Source organism: Phocoena phocoena, chromosome 4, assembly GCF_963924675.1.
Source record: "Phocoena phocoena chromosome 4, mPhoPho1.1, whole genome shotgun sequence".
Classification (NCBI taxonomy): Eukaryota; Metazoa; Chordata; class Mammalia; order Artiodactyla; family Phocoenidae; genus Phocoena; species Phocoena phocoena.
In genome coordinates, this window is record NC_089222.1 from 32,141,430 (window position 1) to 32,167,282 (window position 25,853).

The 25,853-nt window shown below is 37.7% G+C and overlaps 1 protein-coding gene across 1 annotated transcript in view; it reads right to left on the reverse strand.

Annotated features, from left to right (window-relative positions):
- Nucleotides 1–8,863: 8,863 nt before the first annotated feature.
- Nucleotides 8,864–25,853, reverse strand: part of ERICH6 (glutamate rich 6) — a 33,702-nt gene continuing 16,712 nt past the window's right edge. The window contains exons 11-14 of the mRNA XM_065875804.1: nt 19,190–19,275; nt 17,034–17,189; nt 14,382–14,610; nt 8,864–9,127 (exon numbers count right to left, since the gene is read on the reverse strand). Coding sequence (XP_065731876.1) covers nt 8,864–9,127; nt 14,382–14,610; nt 17,034–17,189; nt 19,190–19,275 — 735 coding nt within the window. The remainder of the gene's footprint in view (nt 9,128–14,381; nt 14,611–17,033; nt 17,190–19,189; nt 19,276–25,853) is intronic.

Below are 25,853 nucleotides of genomic sequence, written 5' to 3' on the forward strand. Positions count from 1 at the left end.
CATTTTTAATTGGGTTGTTACTCATTAAGTTATAAGAGTTGTTTATATATTCTGCATGCTAGACTTCTATCAGATATATGATTTGCAGGTTTTCTTTTTTTCGTGGGTTGTCTTTTTTACTTAACGGTGTCCTTCGAAGCACAAAAATTTTTAATATTGGTGAAGTTCAATTTATCTTTTTTTGTTGTTACTTTTGCTTTTGGCATCATATCTGAAAAATCATTGCCTACTTCAAGGTCATCAAGATTTATGCCTATTTCTTTTTGTAAGAGTTCTATAGTTTTAGTTCTTACAGTTGGTTCTTTGATCCATTTTGCATTATTTTTGTATAGGGTTTAAGGACGGTTCCAAGTTCAGTTTTTGCATGTGGAATACGTTTGCTGAAAAGCCTATTGTTCCTCATTGAATTGTGTTGTCACCTTGTCAAAATCCATTGATCATTCTCAATTCTATTCCATTGTCTAGCCTTATACCATTAGGGCACTATCTTGATTACTGTAGCTTTATAGTATGTTTTGAAATAGGGTTTGAGGAGTCTTCCAACTTTGTTCTTCCTTTTCAAGATCATTTGGGCTATTCTGGGTCCCTTGGCATTTCCATATGAGCTTTAGGATCAACTTGTCAGTTTCTGCAAAGAAACTAGCAAGGATTCTGATAGAGATTGTTAATCTGTAGATTATGTTAAATCAGTTTGAAGAGTATTGTCATCTTAACAATATCAAGTCTTCTGATCTGAGAATGTGGGTGTCATTCCATTTATTTAGGTCTTTAACTTTTTTCAACGTTTTTGTAGTTTTCAGTGTACAGGTCTTGAATTCTTTTGTTAAAATTGTACCCAGATATTTTATTGATGGTATCATAAATGGAATTGTTTTCTTAATTTCATTCTTAGAATGTTCATTGCCAGTGTGTAGAAATACAATTTATTTTTGTACATTAATCCTGTATTCTGTAGCTTTGCTGAACTCGTTTATTGGTTCTAATATTTGCGTGTGTGTGTGGATTACTTAGGGTTTTCTATGTATAAAATCATTCCATCTGCAAATAGAGATAGTTTTACTTCTTTTCTTTCAGATCTGGATGCCTTTTATTTCTTTCTCTTGTCCTGATGAGAACCTCTTGTACAGTGATTAGCAGGAGTGGCCAGAGCAGACATCTTGCATGTTCTTGATTTTGGTGGAAAGCATCCAGTCTTTCACCATTAAGTATGATGTTACTTAAAGCTGTGAAGTTTTCATAGATGTCCTTTATCAGGGTGAGGAAGTTACCTGCTTTTTCTGCATTTATTTAATCATGTCTTTCCCTCCCCCCTTATTCTACACTATTGTCTATTATATTAATTGATTTCCAGATGTTAAACCAACCTCATATTCCTGGGATAAATTTCATGTGGCCATGGTGTGGTGTATAATCTTATTTATATGTTACTAGATTTGGTTTGCTAGTATTTATTGAGAGTTTTTGCATCAATATTCATAAGCAATATAGATCTTTAGTTTCTTTTCTTGTGCTATCTTTGATTTGGTATCACGGTAATACTGGCCTCATAGAATGTGTTGGGAGGTGTCTGCTCCTCTTCTGTTTTTCAGAACAATTTGTGAAGAATTTATATCATTTCTGGATGTTTGGTAAAATTCACTAGTGAAGCCATCTGGGCCTCAGGTTTTCTTTGTGGAAATTTAAAAATTACTAATTTTATATCTTATAGGCCAAGTCATATTTTCCATTTCTTCTTATATCAGTTTCAGTATTTTGTGTATTCCTGGGAATTTGTGCATTTCATTTATCTATTTTGTTAGTATAGTCCATAGTATTTGCTTATAATCCTTTTCATATCTGTAAGTTTCGTGTCTCCTCTTTTGTTCCTGTTTTAGATAATTTGAGTCTTTTCTCTTTTTTCCCTTGGCCGGTCTAAAGGCTTGTCAATTTTGTTGATATTTTCAAGGAAACAACTTTTGGTTTATTGATTTTTTTTTCTGTTGTTTTTCTATCTGCTGAAAACCAATAATAAAGAGAAAAACCTTATAAAGCAGCAGGAGGAAAACAAGACACATTGCTTATAGAGGAAGAGGAAGAGGAAGCCCTCCATACAGAAGATAAGGACACTACACTTAAAATGGATGCATTGAATTTCTTGTAAAAATTTGGTTTTAAAAAAAAAAAAAAGCACGTTTCCTTTGAGTCTGAATACTGTCAGTTTGATCTCTGCATGAGACAGTATGCTTTACAGGGAAGAACCCTTTCCCTGTCCCCGAATTCCCAGACAATACCATGTCCCAGAGTTCTTCATGGTGGAGGTGATGGTTTTTCCTTCCAGTACAAAAGGAAAAAACAACAATAAAAAAGCAGGCCCTGCTGAGTGTAGGCAGGAGTCTGCGCTGATTATGATGCTTTTAGGGAATTTTTTTCTCCCTTCTTTTAACCCTAATCCAGTCATTATCAGCCTCAGCTGCACTGTAGAATCAGCTGGGGAGCTTTAAAAAACTACTGGAGCCCATCTCCATCCTAGACCAACTTAAATTTAGAATCAGATGGTGGAGCCAGCCACCTGAGGTGTGTGTATGTCTGTGTGTGTATAAATATAAAATATAGGTATATATAAATATAAAATATGTGTATATATAAATAATATATGTATATTTTATATGTATGTATATATATGTATGTTGTGGTTTTTCCACTTACGTGAAAATTTTTAAATATATACTGAAATGGTGAGAATAGTGATCTTTAAACTGGGGATATGAGGACACCCAGGGGTGAAGGATTCCCCAGGGGATCAGCTTTAGCTGAATATCCAGGGTAGAATTGACACCCCAAATATGCTTTGTCCAGTTTCCCCACCATATGAGGTGCAAAATGGAGATGGTTCTTGGTCACGAAACAGATACTATTACACATAAACGCACAAACACTGTTGGGAGGAAAAATTTTCTTTTGTCACCTTAGGTCCTAGTGGTTGGGGCCTGTGTATTAATTGACAGCCGCCAGTTTGAAGATCACTGTCAAGGGGTTTGCAATTCTTTGCTTTAAATCAAATTTTAAAAGGGTGAGTCATAAATTTCCACTAAAATTTTACTTTCAATTAAAATTTGTCATGTTTTGATCAATTATGTGCTACTAGTAATGGTAATGTTAACTCAATCAAAATGATTTTTTGAGCACTTACAGCCTTAAGATCATAAGAAGTGAAGTTAAAAATTTTTTTTTAAGTTTAAAATTTTTTAAAATAAAATAAAATACTTTTGTAGTCAAATACTTTTGTAGTCAAGAAGTATGAGCAGATGATCAGTAGTAGATCTTCAAACATAAAAATATATCACAGTCCAATAGACTTCTTTGAAGGAAGTAGGGTGAAAGTGTAAGTTCAAAAAGAAAAAAAAAAGAATGATGTTAAGAAGAGTTAGTTCAGGGACTTCCCTGGTGGTGCAGTGGTTAAGAATTCGCCTGCCAGTGCAGGGGACACGGGTTTGAGCCCTGGTCCAGGAAGATTCCACATGCTGCGGAGCAACTAAGCCCAAGCGCCACAACTACTGAGCCTGCGCTCTAGAGCCCCCCGAGCCACAACTACCGAGCCCACGTGCCACAACTACTGAAGCCCATGCGCCTAGAGCCTGTGCTGTGCAACAAGAGAGGCCACCTCAGTGAGAAGCCCGTGCATCGCAATGAAGAGTAGCCTCTGCTTGCCGCAACTAGAGAAAGCCTACGCACAGCAACGAAGACCCAATGCAGCCAAAAATAAAATAAAAAATTTTTTAAAATCACATATTTTTAATGGATAATGATGGGTATCATATTGCTATGGTATTTAGATTCCACTGGGTTCATTTCAGAAAGTAATGTTTTATTTCAAAATGTTAAGATTTATAATACATTGGAAATTAGATTCTTTGCAATTGCTTAAACTTGTGATGAATCATTATAGATGTCAACTGAAAAATGTACAAGGGAGAACATGCATTAAAAATTTTTTTTTAAGGGCTTGAGAAGGGAAAAGTGAAGATCACTGCTCTAGATGGATTGCTTCGTTTCCTTCTGGAGGGCCAAGGACCATTCACTAGAAGGTAATTTATTTTAAACCTTTTCTTTGTAGTTTAATGAAGCAGAAGTTGATTCATACTTCACAACTTCATCTGTATTAGGACTGATAACTAATAAACTCTGCAAAAAAAAAGTGTGCTTATGGAAATTATGTGGATGTGTTTTGTATGTGCACGGCATTTTCTATCCATTCTCTGTCCGTGAAAGACAAATATGTCTGTATAGTACAAAGTTACTTTTGCTGTTGTCAGTACTTATCAATATAGCTTATGTCATAGCAATAATTAAATCATTCACTGTGATATCAGCCTCCAGTTCCTGTTAATTTTTAGTCTATGTGACCTATGTCTATAATCTATTTTTTAAAATTAATTTTATTTATTATCAGACCTCTCGGCAGTGAAAGCGTGGAGTTGCAACCACTGGACCTCCAGGGAATTCCCTGGTATGACCTTTATTAGCAGGAATAGCTAACAATGAAACTCACTTTGGTGTATATTGCTCACACACTATTAGAACTGCACAGAGGCCCATACACTGGATGTGCTCTTACGTCTCAGTTCTCCAAGGCTTTGCTGATATGCTTTGCTGCCAGCTTTACCTGAAGCAGAAAGTTTTCATTTCTTATCAGTTACATTGAAGTGCATATATGTATCTTCTCAAAGATGATCATTTTATCTGTTCAAAATGGTACACATAAAATGTAAAATATGCATGAACAAAATAAAAAAGTGAAAATCCTGAGATCAGGAATAAATGGAGACAAGGATTTGTAGTCCTACTTTAAGCTTTAAGTATATCAATAATTCTTTTGAAATTTACATCTGGAAAAACCTACACATTTAGAGTGTTTTCTTCTCCCTCAATTTATGCAATATTACTATATGACAACTTTATGGCTAGAAGAGTTTAATTTTTTTTCTTTTATTGAAATATAGTTGATTTACAATATTGTGTTAATTGCAGGTGTATTGTGTTAGTTTTCAGGTGTATGGCTAGAAGAGTTTAATTTTTATTTCATTGAAGTATAGTTGATTTACAATATTGTGTTAAGTTTCAGGTACAAAGTGATTCGGTTATACATATCTATATATTTAAGTGTATACTTTTTAAAAATTCTTTTCCATTATAGGTTATTACAAGATACTGAATATAGTTCCTTGTGCTATACAGTAAATCCTTGTTTATTTTTTATATGGTAGTGTGTTTCTGTTAATCCCTCCATCCCCTTTCCCTTTGGTAATCATAAGTTTATTTTCTATGTCTGTGAGTTTGTTTCTGTTTTGTAAATAAGTTCATTTGTACTATTTTTTAGATTCCACATATAAGTGATACCATATGACATTTGTCTTTCTCTGTCTGACTTACTTTACTTAATATGATAATCTCTAGGTCCATACACATTGCTGCAAATGGCATTATTTCATTCTTTTTTATGGATGAGTAATATTCTATTGTATATATGTACCACATCCTCTATCCATTCACCTGTTGATGGACATTTAGGTTGCTTGCATGTCTTGGGCTATTGTAAATAGTGCTGCTGTGAACACTGAGGTGCATTTATCTTTTCAAGTTAGAGTTTTCGTCTTTTAGTTTCATTGGTAGCTATTCCATGCAGATACATGCCCAGGAGTGGGATTGTTGGATCATATGTAACTCTATTTTTAGTTTTTTAAAGAACTTCCATACTGTCCTCCATAGTGGCTACACCAATTTGCATTCCCACCAACAGTGTAAGAGGGTTCCCTTTTCGCCACACCCTCTTCAGCAGCATTTATTATTTGTGGACTTACTATTTGTGACCCGTGTGAGGTGACACCTCGTTGTAGTTTTGATTTGCATTTCTCTAATGATTAATGATGTTGAGCATTCTTTCATGTGTTTGTTGGCAATGTATATCTTCTTTGGAGAAATGTCTCTTTAGGTCTTCTGCCCATTTTTTGATTGGGTTGTTTGTTTTTTTGATATTGAACTGCATGAGCTGTTTGTATATTTTGGAAATTAAGCACTTGTTAGGCACATCATTTGCAAATATTTTCTCCCAGTCAGTAGGTTGTCTTTTTGTTTTGTTTATGGTTTCCTAGACGAGATTAATTTTTTTGAAGAGGTTTTTATTGTGAAAAATGAGAAAAAAAAAACACCGCATGAATTAACAGAATAGATTATTCAAAACCAAGATTACCTGAAACAGAGAATTGGAAAAATGGACAGTGATAAATAAAATCTGTGGCATATCCCAAATGCACTTTTGGTATACATAGATGCTCAAAATAAAATTTATCATTATTGTTATTTTTAACAACTCAGTCCCTTCAGTAAATACAGTTGCCTTGAAATATGACCGTAAAAGATAGCTAGAAGTAGATATAAACATTTTCATTTTTAATACATTTTAAAGAAGCAGCATAAATTGCTTTATTACACATAAATTATTTTAAATAATTAAATAACATTTTATTATTAAACATGAAGCAAAATTGTTGAAAGATGTTGTCTCATTATCCTGCCAATCTCCAGTTAATCAAGGCCTTATTCAGTATCCACTAGGGCTCAGCACACCCAAAAATAGTGTTTAATGATGTACAAAAACAGATCCAGTTAAGGCTTTGTTGTGATTGTTACATGTTACACTGTTATATGCTATTTTTCAGAGCTATGTTGAAACATACTAGCTCAATTAATATTTCTGTCTCACTTTATAGAAAATAAAATTTCACTTATCAGTGAAAAGGAAGAGGCAAAAGGCAAAAATAAGAAAGAGAAAGAGACATTTAGCATTGATCAAGACGTAAGCCTCGGAACCTCTTTTTCAGAAAGCAGTGGAGATTAGCAAGAATGGAAATGAAAAAATAAGAAAATTGAATTCTCAGTGTTGACACAGTTCCTAAAAAGTAAGATAATTAAAAGCAGCTTTTAAAAAAAAATTTATTTTATTTTTGGCTGCACTGGGTCTTCATTGCTGTGCACGGGCTTTCTCTGGTTGGGGCGAGCGTGGGCCACTCTTCACCATGGTGCACGGGCCTCTCATTGCGGTGGCCTCTCCTGTTGTGGAGCATGGGCTGCAGGCGCACAGGCTTCAATAGTTCTGGCACGTGGGCTTAGTTGCTCCGCGGCAGGTGGGATCCTCCCGGACCAGGGCTCCAACCCGTGTCCCCTGCATTGGCAGGCGGACTCCCAACCACTGCACCACCAGGGAAGCCCAAAGGCAGCTTAAAAAAATTTTTTTTTCTATTTTAATTTTTAAATTTTGGTTGCACCTGATCTTAGTTGCAGCAGGTGGGCTCCTTAGTTGTGGCTCTCTGGCTCCTTTAGTTGGTGGCACGTGCTCCTTAGTTGCGGCCTGTGGGCCCCTTAGTTGTGGCCTGCATGTGGAATCTAGTTCCTGACCAGGGATCGAACCCGTGTCCCCTGCATTGGAAGGCAGATTCTTAACCCTGTGCCACTAGACAAGTCCCCTAAAGGCAGCTTTAAAAAAATTTTTTTTTAAATTGAAGTATAGTTGATTCACAATGTTGTGTTAGTTTCTGGTGTATAGCAAAGTGAATCGATTATACATACATATTTTCTTTTTCATATTTTCCATTATGGTTTATTACAGGATATTGAATATAGTTCCCTGTGCTATACAGTGGGGCCCTGTTGTTTATCTGTTTTGTACATAGTAGTTTGTATCTACTAATTCCAAACTCCTAATTCATCCCTCCCCCACCCGCTTCCCCCTTTGGTAACTGTAAATTTGTTAAAGGCAGCTTTAAACAAAAGTGGTGAATGGATTAATACCAAGACCAGCCCCTAGTCTCCCAGTAGCTCACCTGCTTCGTGCTGCCCAGCACTCAGCCCTCCCTGGGACACAGCATCCTTCCACTCTTCCTGTCCCTTCCTTCTCCTCCCCATGCTTCCTCAGCGGGCTTTTAGTAGGAAAACAGTATGATTTAGTACCTCACGCTAACTGATCAATCACCGGTGGATAGGCTTAATCTCTCTTGCTACACCTTAGCACCAAATGCGTTATTCACTATAAGGAATGGCCCCTCCAACCACATTCCTCCCTCTCCCAAAGAACAGGGAACTGAGAAGTCAGAGAAGTTCAGGAGAGGGCAGGGTTGGGCGGTCCAGTCTTTAGGGTTCTCCACATCCGATTCTCAACTCTGCTTTCTGCTCTGAAGCATCTTCATCACTGAGCAGAGGATGCTGTGCTGGGCCATCATTGCAGATCCAGCAACATCTCTCCTCCCTCCCCTCAGAAGGGGAGATACATACTTTTCCATAACCCTTTGCCGGCGGGAACCATTATGTTTCCCCAGCGGGAGGCAGCTGCCTGAGGTGCGGGAGGCGGGAGAGGAGCAGCAGCCGTCCTTCACCTCTGGCAGGAGGGTGGACTTGGGGAGGGGCTAGCTGTTAGTCTTGCACCGGCCGGGATGTGAGGCTGCAGCTCTTCCTTGGTGCTGTTGGCTTCTTGGCTTCCTGAGATTCCCTCATTTCCCCAGCGACCTAAGGGCAGTTCCTTGACCTTCACTTTCCCAGCCTTTAGGAAGGGGAAGGTTGTGGAAGCACCTGCTCCCTCCCTGCTTTCGGTTTTCCTGATGGAACTCTGGCTGATAGGGGCACTTTGGCTGACTTGCTTGTTCTCTGCTGTTCTCAGAGTGAGTTGTTAGTTTTCCCACCAAGAATGCAAACCAGTGATGACTCTGGATGTGCTCTAAATTTGTAATAAAGCACATTCCTTGGTATTTCCTAGTCGTTTTATACACTTTTTGAAATCTCCGACACCCCCTCCCGGAGAAACTCAAGAAAACAAAGGAAAGCACCATCACTGTCGTTAAATCTTTTCATTTATCAAAGCTGCTATTGTTGTTATTGTATCTTGCTTCATACCAGAGTTGTGACAAAGGGCAATTAGTTTTAGAGAAAGTGAAGAAAGGTAGGAAGGTTGCTTTAATTTTTCCCAAACCTGGCTGGAGGGGAAATTCACACATCCTTCCAGTTTATGAAACAGGCGTCGGATCTTTATTAAACTGGCCAGCAGAAGAAGGTCGTCCCCGTTCAGGTGTCGGAGTGCTGGAATCTCTTCAGGGTTTGGTAGCTTTTCAGGAAAGAGAGAAGGGAAGCTCAGAGTCCAGGGTGGAAATGGTGACTGCTGAAGCAGGAGGTGGGAGGAGGCGAGAGGCGACGCTAATCTGGGGCTGGATTCCCTCTTGAGTCTAATTATCTATAAATAGGGGCAGTGGTGTTAATTCTAGTCCGAACAGGAATGAGTTGAGATGCTCTGGAGATTTGAGAGACTACAGCAGGCCAGACCACATAGAAATCGGATACTTTCTTTCAAATGCTTACAATGTATTCAAGTCATTTACCGGCATCTGCTGGGGGAAGCACAGAGATGCTGCAGGCACCCCGTCCCTGGGACACGCCCAGTGCGGAGAGCGTGGTGGGTGCGGGCCTAGAGGCTGGGAAGGCCCTGAACTGGGCTTTCCAGAAGGAGCCGGGATGACTAAGGCACCTTTCCTTCTAAAGCGCGCCCCAATATCCAGGAGGCCCTTCCACACGACCCTCCTTGCCCTCCACCCTCCCCACTTCCTTACGGCCTTGAGTGATTCAGGCTGATGCTGTCTCCTCGCAGCTGCGGGAAGGTCGTCTGTTAGGGCAGCCTCGCCTGAGGTGTTTCCCAGCTGCGGCTTCTGAGGCAGCGCAGGAGGGCTGCATAGCCTCGGCGGGGTGGGGCGGGGCGGGGCTAAATGCAAGCCCACCTATTACCTCCTGCAAAGCTGAGTGACCTCTTACCTGCCAGAGACGTGAGAACTCGCAGCATCTTCCTGCATTTTTATCCCTCCCCTCTTTGGAAGGGAGGAAGGAGGGAGGGAGGGGGGAAGGAGGATGAGATGCCTGAGTAATGAGGATGGATCTCCATTTTTAGTTTTCCTTCAATCCCAAATCCCATAAAATGGCAGAAAACATTTTCAGAGAGTAAATCAATAGGAAATAGGAAAATTTTTTTTATCAGCAGGAATAATCTTAAGGAATTCCTGAAAATCAAGAAGCAGCTGGGACCACATCCGTAGAGAGATAAATGACCAGATGGAACCACTAATCCCAAACACATTCTGAGGTCAAAGTCAACAGCAATGGGAGGAGGAGAGGCCTTGAGGTAAATATTGCCATGGTGCCCTGGCCTCCCCTTTGTGTTGAGCCGCGGTGCCCACAGGCTGAGGCTGGAAGCCTGGCGCTGGAGCTCGCCTTCCACCCCTCAGCAGCACATGCCACTCCTCCACAGTTAGCAGAAGGACACTTCGGTAAGGAGAACATGCAGGAAAACAGGGCTTCTCAATGAGAGGCACCAGATTTACCTGTCAGAGATGCTAATATTCAGGGAAACAGACCTTAGAATATATATGTGTGTGTGTGTGTGTGTGTGTGTGTGTGTCTGTGTGTGTGTATACAGTTAATATTTTCTGAGGGATTTGGGAGAATTGTCAAGGAAAATAACTAGAGGATTTGGAACTTAGTTCTATGCATATAGAAAAAAAGATACGTTAATTTTAGAATAACCATTAAAATATAACGTATTAAAAGATCAAGTCTGTTAGGTTGAGGAGAGCAACAAAAGTTAGATGTGTTTGCAGGGACACATCTAACTCAAAACTACATAAAAAGGTTGCAAATCAAAGGATGAAAAAAAGATGTATGAAGCCGGTGCAAACTAAAAGAAAGCAGGTGTAGCAATTTAACATCATATGAAGTAGCATTTAAGGCAAAGACCATTAAGAGGGAAACTGGGAATAATACATATTGATGACATTAAAATTTTTTGTCAAAATAGAAACAAAAACCCTCAGTGATATGCTGAGTCATGTAATGGGTACAGCTGAAAGGCAAATAAGTGAGGTGGCCCAGGGGTGAAAAGTATAACTCACCATGAAGACAGTCGACACCTTTAATTTCCTAACCATAGAGCTTCAAGACAGATAAAGCAAAACCTGATAGAAATTGTAGGAAAAATGTACCAATTCAGTCATATTGGGAGACATTCGTACATCTCTCAGAAATAAATGAACCATAATAAAAAGAAAAGGATATAGAGAGAAGTGTAAATAGAACATTTAGACATACACAGTTTTGTGCTAGTAAACCTTTTGGGGGGGTCAAATATACATGGAACAGTCATAAGTTATGTCATCAGCCACCAAGAAAGTATCAGTACATTTTAAACAGCAGGGAAAAAATGCAAGCCATATTCCTTGACCATTTAGAAGTTAATAAGAAAAAGATAGCAAATTTAAGAACTCTATTTGAAAATTCAATAACTACTGAGTTGAGGAAATCAGAATACAAATCATATACCCTTTAGAGGTGAAAGAAAATGGGAGCCCTACATATAAGAACCTGTGGCATATATATATGCCCAAAGGGGCACTCAGAGTGCCAGGGTAGGGGTGGGGGTCCTGCGAGTTTACACGGGGTGGTCAGGAAAGGACTCCGAGAGCAGAAACCTGAGGGAAGTGCAGCAGCTATGTGCTAAATGGGGGAGGAATATTTTAAGTTGAGTGAATAGCGAGTGCAAAAGCCCTGTGGCAGTGACATGCCTGGTATTGTCTAGCAACAGCAAAAAGGCCAGGGTGGCTGAAACTGAGTGGGTAGGAAAAGAGGACTACAGAGGGAATGTTAATAGAAGGAAGTCCAGATCACATACAGTATTTCAGTTACAGGATCTTGGCTTTTACTCTGAGTAAGGTTAGAAGTCTCCAGTTTTCACCAGACTTTGGTTTTCAAAATATCACCTCCACTATCGTGGCAGAATTGACTTTGGGAAGACCGGAAGCAGGGAGATTTAGGAGGAGGCTACTGTAATAATTTAAACAAGAGATGGATTAGGTACGTGAGGCAGATAAGGGTGGTAGTCTTGAAGGATGCCAGGAGTGTTAAGAGTCTGGAGATATGTTGGCGGTAGAGTTTATAGGACTTGCAGATGAAAGATGTGGGGTTGTGAAACAGAGAGGAGAGGAGGGTAGCAACCCCGAAGTTTTGGGTCTGAGCAACTGAAAGCAGTTGCCATTTCCTAAGATGGAGAAGACCCAAGGTAGAGCACGCTTTCAAATGTCATTTTGCTCTGTGAAGTTTCTAATGCCCTTTAGACACCAGATGGAGATGGAGGGTTGGAATCAGATCTGCAAGTTTAGAGTTCCTGGGAGATCCACGTGGAGATAAATGGAGGGGTCATCAACAAGCAGATGGTATTTCAGGACAGAAAACTGATGAGATCACCTAGGGAGTGAGTATAGCTAGAGAAAAGATGAGCCCGACGACAAGCCCTGGAGCCCCTCAATATTTAGAAAAAGGCGGGGGTGAAGAAAATAGGCAAAGAAAAATGAGAAGGAGTAGCCCTTGAGGTAGAAGTAAAATCAAGAGAGAGTAGGTCCTGGAAGCAAGGGAGGAAATTCTTCTAGGAGGAGGAAGTGAGCAGCTGTGCCCAATGCCACTGAGAAGGCATTAGATTCAACATAAATTAACTATAGTACATATGAAATATTACGTAGCAAGAGAATAGACAAATATGCTTGGATATGTAGACATGAAAGGATCTTTAACACATGTTAAATGGAAAACAAAAACAAAGAGAACAAGCCTAATAATACAATCAGTGTAGTCTGATCCAATTTTTATTTTAAAAAGATGTATGTGAATAATTTATAAGTACATAGAAAAGAGAAGTACACACCAAATTTTCAGTGGTGATTACCTTTGGGAAGAGAATTAGAAGAGAAGAAAGGATGAAGGGGGTATCTCATTTTTTTACTCTCTATATTTCTATATTATTTGAATCTTGAAATATGAGAATGTATCCACATATCACTTTTGGAATTTTAAAAAATTGAAAGGGTGTTCATGAGGATGATGAGAAAAGCAATCATTTTTAACATCAAATTCTTTCTTTTGCACCAACTCTCTTTTCTGATTAAAATTCATTTCGAAGGAGGGAAGTGAGGAGAAAGAGAGCATTTTTGACATTTTTGGTAAAAATGCATATTTACCACGAATGTAATGAACCAAAAAAAGACTGTCTTGTAAATTTCTAACCAAGGAAGAAGCTTGTTTGCAGCCTGACAGCTGACTGCAGTAGCTCGACTGACTGGAAGTAGCTCAAATAATGCTTAGCACATTGTAGACCCTTGCTCCATGTTGGCTGAATCTGAAGTCTCCTTTTTGTTTGGTGTTTATGAAATATCCCTGCCTGTGTGGAATCCTGTAGTCATATTTCCACTCGATTAAACGTATAGACTTTTTAGATGCTGAAGATATCTTTGAAGTTTGGAACAATCTCTTCCTTGAATAATTGATGAAACAAGGTCCTCAGAGTTTAGGGGACTTATTCAAAGTCACATACTATATATGCTCTATATGTGACATAGATCTCTATTTATATCTTTCTCTACATGCCTATATATATTTCAGCTTTACTGAGGTATAACTGACAAACTCTACATCTCTACTGAGCTATCATTTGCTAAGTACTTAGTCAGTTCCAAGCACCATGCTAAGTACTTTGCATTCTCATTGAATCTTCACAGCAATCTGTAAGAGAGGAATCATTATCCCCATTTTGTAGAGGAGGGGACTGAAGTTCAAGTTCAGCCACTTAGCTAAGTGGCAGAGCTGAGGTTTGAAACTACGTCTCTGTAACCCGAAGTCTGTGTTCTTAACCGTTGTGCAGCATTTCTGGTCACTGAGAGTGTACTCTGGGCCATGCCCCGGGCAGGATAAAGGAATCAGTAAGACAGATTCTGTCCTGCAGGAGCTTACCATCCAGTAGGAAAGACAGCCATGAAGGCAAGTAAGGCACATGGTTCAGCAAGTGCAGGGACAGAGGTGAGTACATGGACAACCCAGAGAAGGACATTTTCGACCCTGATTGGACAAAGGGCTAGGAGCTCTGGGAGGTGTTTCCAAGGAGATGGGGCTTGTGCTGGGTCTTGAACATGGTCAGAACCCAGGTCTCCTGACTCAGCCAGGCGCTTTCTGCTAGAGCACAGAGAAAAGCAAACCCAATACAAAGTCTCAAAACCAAACCCCCGAAGCCGCACTACCTCAGTCAGAGAGTAAACACTCAGTAAATATTATTTGGAATCAAGTCTGAACTAAAAGGAATTTCTGAGGAAGAAATAACAGTAAGGTTGTCTCAATTCCATATGAAACTTTCACTATATGTTTTTTCATTGAACTCCAAAATTCACAGTAGTGCACAGTGGATTACACACAAGTATAATCTATCAGTAATAACACTAACAAACATTGCTTTACTCATTATTCTAAATGCTTTCAACTGTTTATAAAAATGTACCTACCTTCACTTTGGTTCCGACACTGATTCTTGCCTGTTGGCCCATTGCTAGAAAAGTGATTGAAATCTTGTCTTGTTCTAAGATGCGGATTCCAACATAACGGTTCAAAGCCAGAAAGACAGGTTTAAATGAAACGAAGGGTGAGGACGTGACGGAACTTGACCAATTCCAAGCCCTTACTCTGTTGCCAGCTTGATCTGAACATTGACCGCCCAAGATATTGATGTATACCCTGGGCAGAAAGGAAATTAAAAATAAACAGTTACATTATAATTCAACCTTGAATTAGCCTGCTCACTTGCTAACCAAAGGGAATAGCAGTTTATACTAGCCAATAGCATATGAATAGTGGAAAACCTCAGGTAATCTTAGGAGCAATAATACTGTGACCGGATTCTATACTAATTTGAAGTACTGGGTATGGTATAAGATGTAGTAATAAACCAAAATGGGTCCAAAGGCTGGAACCGGGATGGTAAAGGGATCTGGAAAATGATGTGCTGGGGAGGATGAAGAGGGAGCACAGAAGGTTTAGTCTGGATAAGAAGAAATACAGGAGAGCAGGCTCTACATGGAAGAGGGGAGAAGACTCGTACTTAGATTTTCCCTGTGTCAAAATGAAGATCAGTGAGTGTAAGTTCTGGGAAAGGCCAAATTGGCCTGAGTACAGAGACCTGTTTCCTAACAGTGCCCAGCAACTGGGGCCAGGAGTCCTTCTAGGAGGTCTCTCATCAGGGCCAGTGTGGGCAGGAGAGGCTCAGGGATCATCTCTGAGATCACTGTGGTTTAGAAGAGTTTGGTAATGGAGCAGAAGGGGGAACTGAGGCCAGCCGGCCCTCCCCAATCTCTTAGAGTTGTTAATGCCACATTTTACCACATTACCTACAGAGGTAGCCCTGCACAATCTGAGATCTAGTGGCACTAGTGACTGCCATCCTACTCTATGAGCTCCTTTGCATACCCTCTCACTTTCTTCCATCTGGGGTCACCATCTCTTTCTCGAGGAGAGAGGATAGGTAGAGTTCTGGGTACTTAGCTGGCTTAATTTGATAATAAATTATTTTTTTTAAACCAGATGAATTGGCCAGGAGGGCTCCCTAGAGTAAGATAACTCACATTGTATTTTCCCAGCTTTGATGAGTGGCAGTAATCTGATAACAAAAGTACAACTGAGAAATTGAGGTGATTATCTTTGTATCTGGGAGGAGGGAGATTTAGTTTTATCTTGGTACGTGGGTGAAAACATTTGGCTAAAATTATCTAGATAAATTGTTTATTTAATAAACTTTCTTTGAGTCTATGCCATGTACAGATAAATGTTATGTAGTGGCAAAGGTGCAGGGTGTGCCTTCAAGGGACTTCAGTCCCGCAGGGGAGGTGGGCTTGCTACACAAGAAGCAGCGAGAGGGGCTATGAGAGTGTCAAGGAGTCATGTCAGTGGGCCCGGGAGTTCAGTCGGTGGCTGGGAGGTCTTTACTGGTAAAGGGAGAAATCCTAGAAGCCAGTGAATATCTGGTGACAGTTGATATAGTGCCCCACCCGATGTGATGCAGAGCTGCTACTGAACCCTGAAGGATAAGCAGAAAGTCTCCAATAGACTTGGAGGTTTGGATTGACTACTGCTTTGAACTAAAAGTACAAATATCTCCCTGTGTCCTAACTTTCTCAAGTACTGGCAGAGTGTTCAAATTTCTGTCAATTATTGGCAGAGTGTCTCAAGATAAGATTGTTATACCTGTAAATAAGTTAAAGGGAGAGAATATCTCTTTCTGAAAAGCTTCAAAAGATTAAATTGTATTTGAAGTTAGAACCCAAATTTTACTTTCTCAGACTAAATGAAATAATATGAAATCACAGAGTGTGTAAGTTAGTAGATCGAAGGCATTAGGACCTTCATTTCTCTAGAGATTTTGTTTGTATATTATTGTTGGTTGTGGCTATGGGAAGCCTACTTGTTAGGGATATGTCTCAAACAGTAACAACACAGTATGGCAGCTGTCCATTGCGAATTATTTCCATAGATGAAGCCAGGATAACATTATCAGGGCATAGCATCTAGAGAGACTGCCTGGGTTCATAGCTCAGATCCCTAGGATGGCCATACAATTTATTTAGAGATGTTTTTCTAATATTAAAATTGTATATTTTCTTTCTGTTTATAGAAAAAAATATGATGAGCTTTGTTTTATGTAGTTGCCTGGGATTTTTCCACTAAGCAGCATATGGAATGACATAAATCAAAAATTTATCTGAGTTGAACATTACTATCTAAAGACCACTAATATAAATAAATCTTCTTAAAGCTATTTTTGTCCTTCTAGTTATAAGATGAATAAGATCTGGGGATCTAATGTATAGCATAGTGATTATAGTTAACACTGTATTATAAACTTGAAAGTTGCTAAGAGAGTATATCTTAAATGTTCTCAACACAAAAAAGAAATGGTAATTATGTGACATGTTGCCTGTGTTAGCTAATGCTATAGAGGTAATCATTTTGCACCATATAAGTGTATCAAATCGACACGCAGTACACTTTTAACTTACACAGTATATGTCAATTATATCTCAATAAAGTTGAAAAAATAAAAGGAAAAATAAAATTTCACAAAACCTGAGAAACAAAATGACAGCAGGAGGAACATAGAAGCCTACCAGACATTTCCATTGGGATGATAGCAGGAACTTCGACCCGAAGAATCTAGCACTGCCAGGATTGCAGGGTTAGTGGGCATGTCTTCTTGGACTATGCAGGTGAAGCCATTTATCTTATTGGGCACTTGGATGATGGCTAGGTTTCCAGATGGGTAGCTGAGATCAGATAAGGTCATTTGAGTTATGCTAATGGTCTTTATACTGGGAATAAATTCAATTTATAAGAGAGCCCTTTGAAACTATAAAGCATTCTGAAAATGGGAGGGTTATTACAAAATAATTTCATGCTTTTTATGTGGATCAAAATATATTTATGAGACACAAAAATCCTCAACAAAAATACCAGCAAAGGAATCTAGCAACATATTAAAAGGATTATGTACCACGACAAAGTGGAGTTTATCCCAGGAATGCAAGGTTGGTTTACCATCTAAAAATAAATTAATGAAACATACTATATTGATAGAATAAAGAGCAAAAAACAGATGATCATCTCAATAGATGAAGAAAAAGCATCTGACAAAATCCAATACCTTTCATGATAAATGATTCAATGAACTAGGAATAGAAGGGAGCCTCCTCAACCTGACAGAGAATGTCTAACAAAACCCCAGAGCTAACATCATACTTAATGATTAAAGACTAGGTGTTTTCCCCCTAAGATCAGGAACTAAACAAAAATGTTCACTCTTTCCACTGCTGTTCAACCTCACACTGGAGGTTCCAGTCAGGAAAATTTTGTGAAAGAAAAAGAAATGAAGACATTCAGATTGGAAATGGAAGAAGTAAAACTATCTCTATTTGCAGATAACATGTTCTTGTATATAGAAAATCCTAAGGAATCCACAAAATAATGTTAGAACTAACAAAAGAGTTCAGTAGGGTTGTAGGCTAAAAGATCAATATATAAAAATAAGTTGTATTTCTATACACTAGCAGTGAACATTTTGAAAATGAAATTAAAATAATTCCACTTACAATAGCATCAAAAAGTATAAAATATACTGAGGATAATTCACTAACTGTTAATATTCAGTCCTATCTCAGCTGATCGGAAGTCCAGAGGTGAATTAAACACAAAATTGATTCTGAATCATTTTGAAAATCAGCCATAGCCTTCAAAGGAGTGAAAACGAATTAAAGCCAGGGCAGGAAATGATAACGAATGATACAAGCTGGGGAAGTTATTTAAAATTTTTTGATATAATTAAAACAAAAAACCTACACTCTTTCTCAAAGGGCCTAGGGAACTAAAACTTCATTACACTTCCTATGCCATGAAAGCCGTTTTTCTGGTTTCTTAGTGGGGTTTGACTAAACATTTAGGCAACTATGACTAAAAATGACTTTCTCCTACAAAATGAGGCCCTTAGTTCACCAAAAGGTCCTTCTCATTTCATAGTTTCGTTTTACTTTCCTTGAGATATTAAATGGCCTTTGCGTCAAAATAGCAAATGGTCTGATCATCAGGCAGAATTCAATTGATCAATAACTTGAACACTCAATAACTGAGTGTTCCATAAAATGGATATTGAATTTTTGTATTAAAAAATAACATGCTGCTCATGGATGTGTAAACTGGTACACATTTTCTGGGGGGCAAAATCTATTAAACCTTTAAAATGTCCATAATTTCTTACCCAGAATTTCTATCCCTAGGTATTTAATTCAAGGAAGTAAGTGATAAGTGTGCAGCGAGGTATGCACAAAGCTGTTCATGTAGCTGTTGTATAAAACAGCCAAAAATTGTAAAAACACCTTTGATTAGTGATAGGGGATAGATGAAAGGAATTACAGTACATCACTGTGATGGAATGCCATGTGCTTATAAAGATGGTGTTGTATCTCTATATTTATTGCATATTATATACTCATAACATTTATGAGTATTTATTGTATAATATTTATTGTATAATATTATGTAAAGGGTGCAAGTTACAAAATATAAATAGTTGAAGAATTAATTTTTAAAGAATTATATAATTACTCATAGGAAAAAAGTAAGGCAAGATGTATAAAAAGATGTTAACAGCTTTGCTCTGGATGGTAGAATTTGGTAATAACTATTTTTTCTTCATATTTTTCAATCTATTTTTTCTTTTCCTTTTTGTGAAGAAATAAAGCTAACGAAAATAAGTTGTTGAAAGAAAGGATACAATATTTGTGTTGTCCCGTCTGGAAATGAAGTCAGAAACTTGCTCCCATGTTTGTAGTGCTTTTCAAAGAGCTCATTTGTCATGATCTATACACCGTAGAAAACAAAAGCACAGTTACATGATGACAACAGACATCCCTTGCTTGCTAGACACTCACACAAACCATTTCTTAACTTAAATTTTTGATCCTGAATCAGCAACAGGGAACAATCCTTAGGAATCATTACAGATTGTCCCTAACCCCTGCAGATAACCTGATTAAACCTTTCTGGCAGGAATCTGACATTACTTATCTGTTTGAAGAGTGTTTTTTGTTTTTTTGTCTTTTTTAAAAACTTAAAAACAATTTTTATTCAATAGAACAAGATAGAAGAGAGTGCTCAGGCTTCAGTCAGATTTAAGTAATCGTCATCATCATAACAGCAAACACTTAAAAAGAACTTATATGGTAGGTATTTTTTTTAATTGAAGTATAGTTGATGTGCAAGGTTATATAAGTTTCAGGCGAACAACATAGTGAGTCACAATTTTTAAAGGTTATACTTCATTTATAGTTATTATAAACTATTGGCTATATTCTCTGTGCTGTACAATATATCCTTGTAGCTTATCTATCTTATACATAGCAGTTTGTACCTCTTAAACCCCTACCCCTATCTTGCCCCTCCCCACTTCCCTCTCCCCACTAGAAAATAGTAGTTTGTTCTCCATGTCTGTGGGTCTGTTTTCTTTTTTGTTATATTCATTAGTTTGTTTTCTTTTAGATTCTACATATAAATGATATAATGCAGTATTTGTCTTTCTCCGACTTATTTCACTTAGCCAAATACCCTCCATCCATGTTGTTGCAAATGGCAAAATTTCATTCTTTTTTATGGCTGAGTAGTATTCCCATATATATATGTGTGTATGTGTGTTATATATGTATGTGTGTATATATATATATATATATATATACACACACACACACACACACCCCACATCTTCTTTATCTATCTGTTGATGGACACTTAGGTTGCTTCCATATCTTGGCTACTGTAAAAAATGCTGCTATGAACATTGGAGTGCATGTATCTTTTCGAATTAGTGTTTTCATTTTTTTTCAGTTATACACCCAAGAGTGGAATTGCTGGGTCATACAGTAGTTCTATTTTTAGTTTTTTAGGAACCTTCATACTGTTTTCTACAGTGGCTACACCAATGTACATTCCCACTAACGGTGCACAAGGGTTCCCTTTTCTCCACATCCTTGTCAACATTTGTTATTTGTGTTCTTTTGGATGACAGCCATTCTGACAGGTGTGAGGTGATATCTCATTGTGGTTTTAATTTGCATTTCCCTGATGATTAATGATGTTGGCCATCTGTATGTCTTCTTTAAAGGAATGCCTATTCAGGTCTTATGCCAATTTTTCAATCAGGTTTATTTTTTATTTATCTACTTTTACTTTATATGCATATTGTTATAAAAACAAAAGAAGATTAAAAAAAAAAAAACCCAGCCCTAGCACAGTGGAGATATTCTGTGTCCTGGTTGTAGTGGTGATTACATAACTGTCAAAATTAATGGAGCTGTACATATAAGAAGGTGAGTTTTACAATAAATTATACTTCAATAAACTGACTTTACACTCCAGTGTAAGCTGCAGCATCTGGTGTCTTTTCAGGGTTGCTCTTGAAGTTCATTTGAGAAAAACACTAGTGGAATATGGGAAGATGAAGAAAGAAATACAAAGAGATATTCCTTGTTGTACCTCTAAGCTTAACTATTTTACTTTCTATGTAATACTCAATAGGGGAATGAATTTGTAGCCAACAATGTTTTATTTTTTAATTTTTTATAGACATGTCTTTTTAAAAAAATTAACTTATTTTGGCTGCATTGGGTCTTCATTGCTGCGGGCGGGCTTTCTCTAGTTGCGGCGAGCGGGGGTTACTCTTCGTTGCAGTGCGTGGGCTTCTCACTGCAGTGACTTCTCTTGTTGCAGAGCACGGGCTCTAGGCACGTGGGCTTCAGTAGTTGTGGCTTGCGGACTCTAGAGCGCAGGTTTAGTAGTTGTGGCACACAGGCTTAGTTGCTCCGTGGCATGTGGGATCTTCCCGGACCAGGGCTCGAACCCGTGTCCCCTGCATTGGCAGGCGGATTCTTAACCAGTGTGCCACCAGGGAAGCCCCCAACAATGTTTTAAAATGAACTAAAGCTTCAGTTGAATTCTGTTTCTTCCTAATCTTGAATTGTAATAAAATGCATACAAGAATTCCTAGGGCTAAACAATGAAACAATCTAAATTTTCATGTAAATGTTGCCATTTATTTTGAAAGATAATACACTTTTCACTTTTATGAAATATAAAATACATTCAGATAAGCACTAAAATATGCTATTTTGTTAATGCGTAATTATAATGTGAACACCCATGTTATCACCATGTGGGTCAAGATATAGAACAATGCCGATACTCTGGAAGTTCCCTCTGTGCTACCCCAAAGTCAGTGTTCTGTAATCTCTAAACAATATAGTTTAATTTTTCCCATTTTGAATTTTACATAAATGGAATCGAACATTATGAATTTTTAATACTTTGTTTCTTTTAGTCAACATTATGTTTGTAAGATTCATACACGTCCCAGTGTGTAGCTGTTGTCCAATTACTTCCATTTGTGTGTAGGATTGTATTGTATGACTTCATCATTATTTACTTATCCATTCTATTGTTAATGGATATCTCGGTTGTTCCCAGTTTTTGGCTTATAAACAATGATACTCTGAACCGTCTTTTGCATGTATGCTGGTACCCAGTTACTCTCAGATCTTATACCCAGAGGTAGAATTGCTGAACCCCAAGATATGCCTGTCTCCCACTTTACAAGGTACTGACAAAATGATTTTCAAGTTGTACCAATTTGCATTCACACTAGAGGCAAATAATAGGGACTGTTACTCTATATCCTTTCCAACACTCAATAGTATCAGACTTCACAATTTTTTTTTTTGCCAATATTATACGTATGTACTGATCTCTAATTGTGGTTTCAATTTTCCTCTCCCAGGAAATTACTAATGAGGTTGAACACCTTTTCATATGTTTATTGATTATTTGAATTTTCTCCTTGGAGAAGTGGTCAAGTTTTTTAAGTTCATTTTTCTATTAGGTAGACTTTTTTTTCATGTGGATTTATAGAAGTTCTTTATACATTTAGGATAAAAGCCCTTTGTATATCATATGTGCTGCAAAATATCTCCCTTCTTGGCTTGTCTTCCAAATTTTAATTTTTTTAAATATTTTATTTATTTATTTGGTTGTACCAGGTCTTAGTTGCAGCCGGTGGGCTCCTTAGTTCTGGCTCACCTGCTCCTTAGTTGCAGCTCACTGGCTGCTTAGTTGTGGCATGCAAACTCTTAGTTGTGGTGTGCATGTGGGATCTAGTTCCCTGACCTGGGATCGAATCCGGGCCCCGTGCATTGGAAGCGCAGAGTCTTAACCACTGCACCACCAGGGAAGTCCCCCAAATTTTAAGTTTAATTTATCAACTACTTTATGGATATTGCTTTTTTAAAATTGGTTAGTAAATCTTTCCCTAACCTTAAGTAATAAAGCTAGTCTCCTATTAAAAAAAAAAATCATTGTAGTTTTGCATTTCACATTTAGGTCTTTAATCCACTGGAACTGATTTTTATATGATGTGAGGTATGATTCCAATTTCATTAAAAAATATGGATATCCAATTGTCCCAGCAGTATGTATTGGAAAGATTTTCCTTTCTCCATTACTGTGCAGTGCCACTGCTGGCATAGATCAGAAGTCGGTGTGTGCATAAATCCGATTCTGAACTATTCTGTATCATAGATTTATTTGTTTATCCTGCCCCAACACTACACTGTCTTAATTACTATATTTTGTAATAGATTTCAGTATCTGATAGAGCGTGTTCCCCTCCCTCCCAGGCTTCTTCTTCAAGAAAGTCTTGGCTCTTCTAAGTTCTTTATATTTCCATGTAAATCTTAGCATCAACTTGTCAAGACCTTCCTTCCCCCTGCACACGCAAATATACAACCTTGTTAGAATTTGAATTACAGTTGCATTGGATCTATAGATCAATTTGGGAAGAATGTCATATTTTAAATACTCTTCCAATCCATGAATATTAGGTCAAATTTGTTAAATGGGTTGTTCAAATATTCTATCTTATTACTGCTTTTTTTTCTTTTTGGTCTAATAGTCCTCTCAATTATTGAGAGAAGCAGGCTAAAGTATCCCGTTATGATTATGGATTAAAATTTTTTCCCTTTTACTTCCTTGAAATTTTGCTTTATTTTTTTTGAGGCTATGTTAATAGGGGAAACATATTTTGTAACATTATACCTTCCTGGTGGATTAAAACTTCTGTCACTGTGAAGTGGTCCTCTATCTCACTGATGTTCTTTAATATTTTCATGATACATCATTTTTGTTTATTTATATTTAATCTTTTTGTATCCTTTTATTTTATTTTTTATTTATTTTATTTTACTTTTGGCTGTGTTGGGTCTTTGTTGCTGCTCACAGGCTTTCTCTAGTTGCAGCGAGCGGGGGCTACTCTTTGTTGCGGTGCGTGGGCTTCTCATTGCGGCGGCTTCTTTTGTGGAGCACGGGCTTTAGGCGCACAGGCTTCAGTAGTTGCAGCACACGGGCTCAGTAGTTGTGCCTTGTGGGCTCTAGAGCGCAGGCTCAGTAATTGTGGTGCATGGGCTTAGTTGCTCCACGGCATGTGGGATCTTCCCAGACCAGGGATCAAACCCGTGTTCCCTGTGCTGGCAGGTGGATTCTCAACCACTGCGCCACCAGGGAAGCCCCTATCCTTATATTTTAGATATAGTCTCTTGTAATCAGTATATGGTTGGAATTTTTCCTTAAAAAAGTTGTCTGACACTCTTCGTTTATTAACTGAAGCATTTACTCTATTTACATATAACTACTGACATTCCTTGACGTGTTCTATTTGTCCTCTGTTATGTGTTTTTCTTTTCCCTTATCCTTTCTTATCTTTTGGGGGGCACTTAAAGTGAATTATTCTAATTTTTTTGCTCTGCCTCTGATAGCTTGGAAGTTATACTCTCTACTTGTTATTTTTCTGGCTACCCCAGAAATTTCAGCAAGCAAACTTAATTTATCAAAGTCTGAGTTTAAACTATGTTTGCCTTTCTCCCAAACCAAGGACTTTTATAACACTATAATTGCATTTAGCTTTCTTGCCAAATCATGTACTATTTTTTCAAGTATTTTTACTCTATACTGTTTCTTGAAAGTCCTTGAGCCATTATTATTATTATTGTTTTATCAGTCAACTTTTAGTTTTATACATATATCCCATGAACGCTTTTCTTTGCTCTTCATCTTTCTTGAATCTCATACTATCCAACTACACAAAGAACATTCTTTAGAATTCCTTTTAGTCAGAGGCTACTAGTGACAAACTCTGTTTTGCCAGACCATGTCTTTTGGGGGCATATTTTAATGAAAGATATTTTAACTGGGTATAGGCTTCTAGACTGACTGTTATTTTCTTTCAGCACACAGAAGACATTATACTGGCTTCCATTGTTGCTGTTGGGAGGTTATCTGATTTCTAACTGTTCTCTTTTAAATGTAAACAGACTTCTTTTTCTCTGCTGATCTTTAGATTTTCTTTTTGTCTTTGTGCAGTTTCACTATACTGTGTCTAGGATTTATTTTTATTTTACTTTATTTTATTTTTTTAATTCATCCTGCTTGGGATTCTTAAATCTGTGAATAGGTCTCTTTTATCAGTTTTGGAAAATTATCATCCATTCTCTCTTCAGATACTGCCTCTGCCTGATTATCTTTTTCCTCTCCTTCTGGGATTCTGAACAAATACATTTTAGACCCTTCATTCTATTTTCATATTATACACACTTTTCTGTATTCCTTACCTTTTTTTGCCCCCATGTAAATTTTGGGGTAAATTTTGATAGTTTTCTTTTAACCTTTCTTTCAGGTCATTAGTTCTTTCTTTAGTTGGGTCTAACCTGCATTTAACTCTCATCTTTTAAGTTTTTATATTTTTTTGTATAGTTTTTGTATTTTTCATTTCTAAAGTTCATTTTTTTCTTTTCAATTGTATGTCCCTTTATAGTTTTCTGTTCCCTCCATATATCTTCAAGCTGATCTTTTGTTTTCATAAACATAGTTAGATTACTTCAGTTTTCGAAGTCTTTGTAGATCTTCTCTTATTGATACTAATCCTCTGAGTTTTCAGTTGTGGTGTTGAGTTTCCTTGTGTTCTTAATTATTTTTCACTGTGTGCTGGTAATTGAACTTGAAAGATAATTTGTAGGAGTGATTTCAGGGCTAGATAAGCAACCTTCCTTCAGACAGGATTTGGATTTGATTCTGTCAGAACCTCAGTTCACTGCCATGCCTTAAATTCTATGTCACCCAGGAGAAACAAAACTGTTCTCAGGAGTTTAATTTCTAGGGATCTATTCTGGGGAACTATATTTAGTATAGTGTAAATTTATACACAAAGATATTGAAAGCAATGGTTAAACTATATGAAAAGGCACATAGATATTAAAATGATGTTAATGTAAGCTATGTAATATCATGGAAAAATTGTTGATAATTAAGTTAAAAGGATAAAAATTACATGTGTAATATAATTA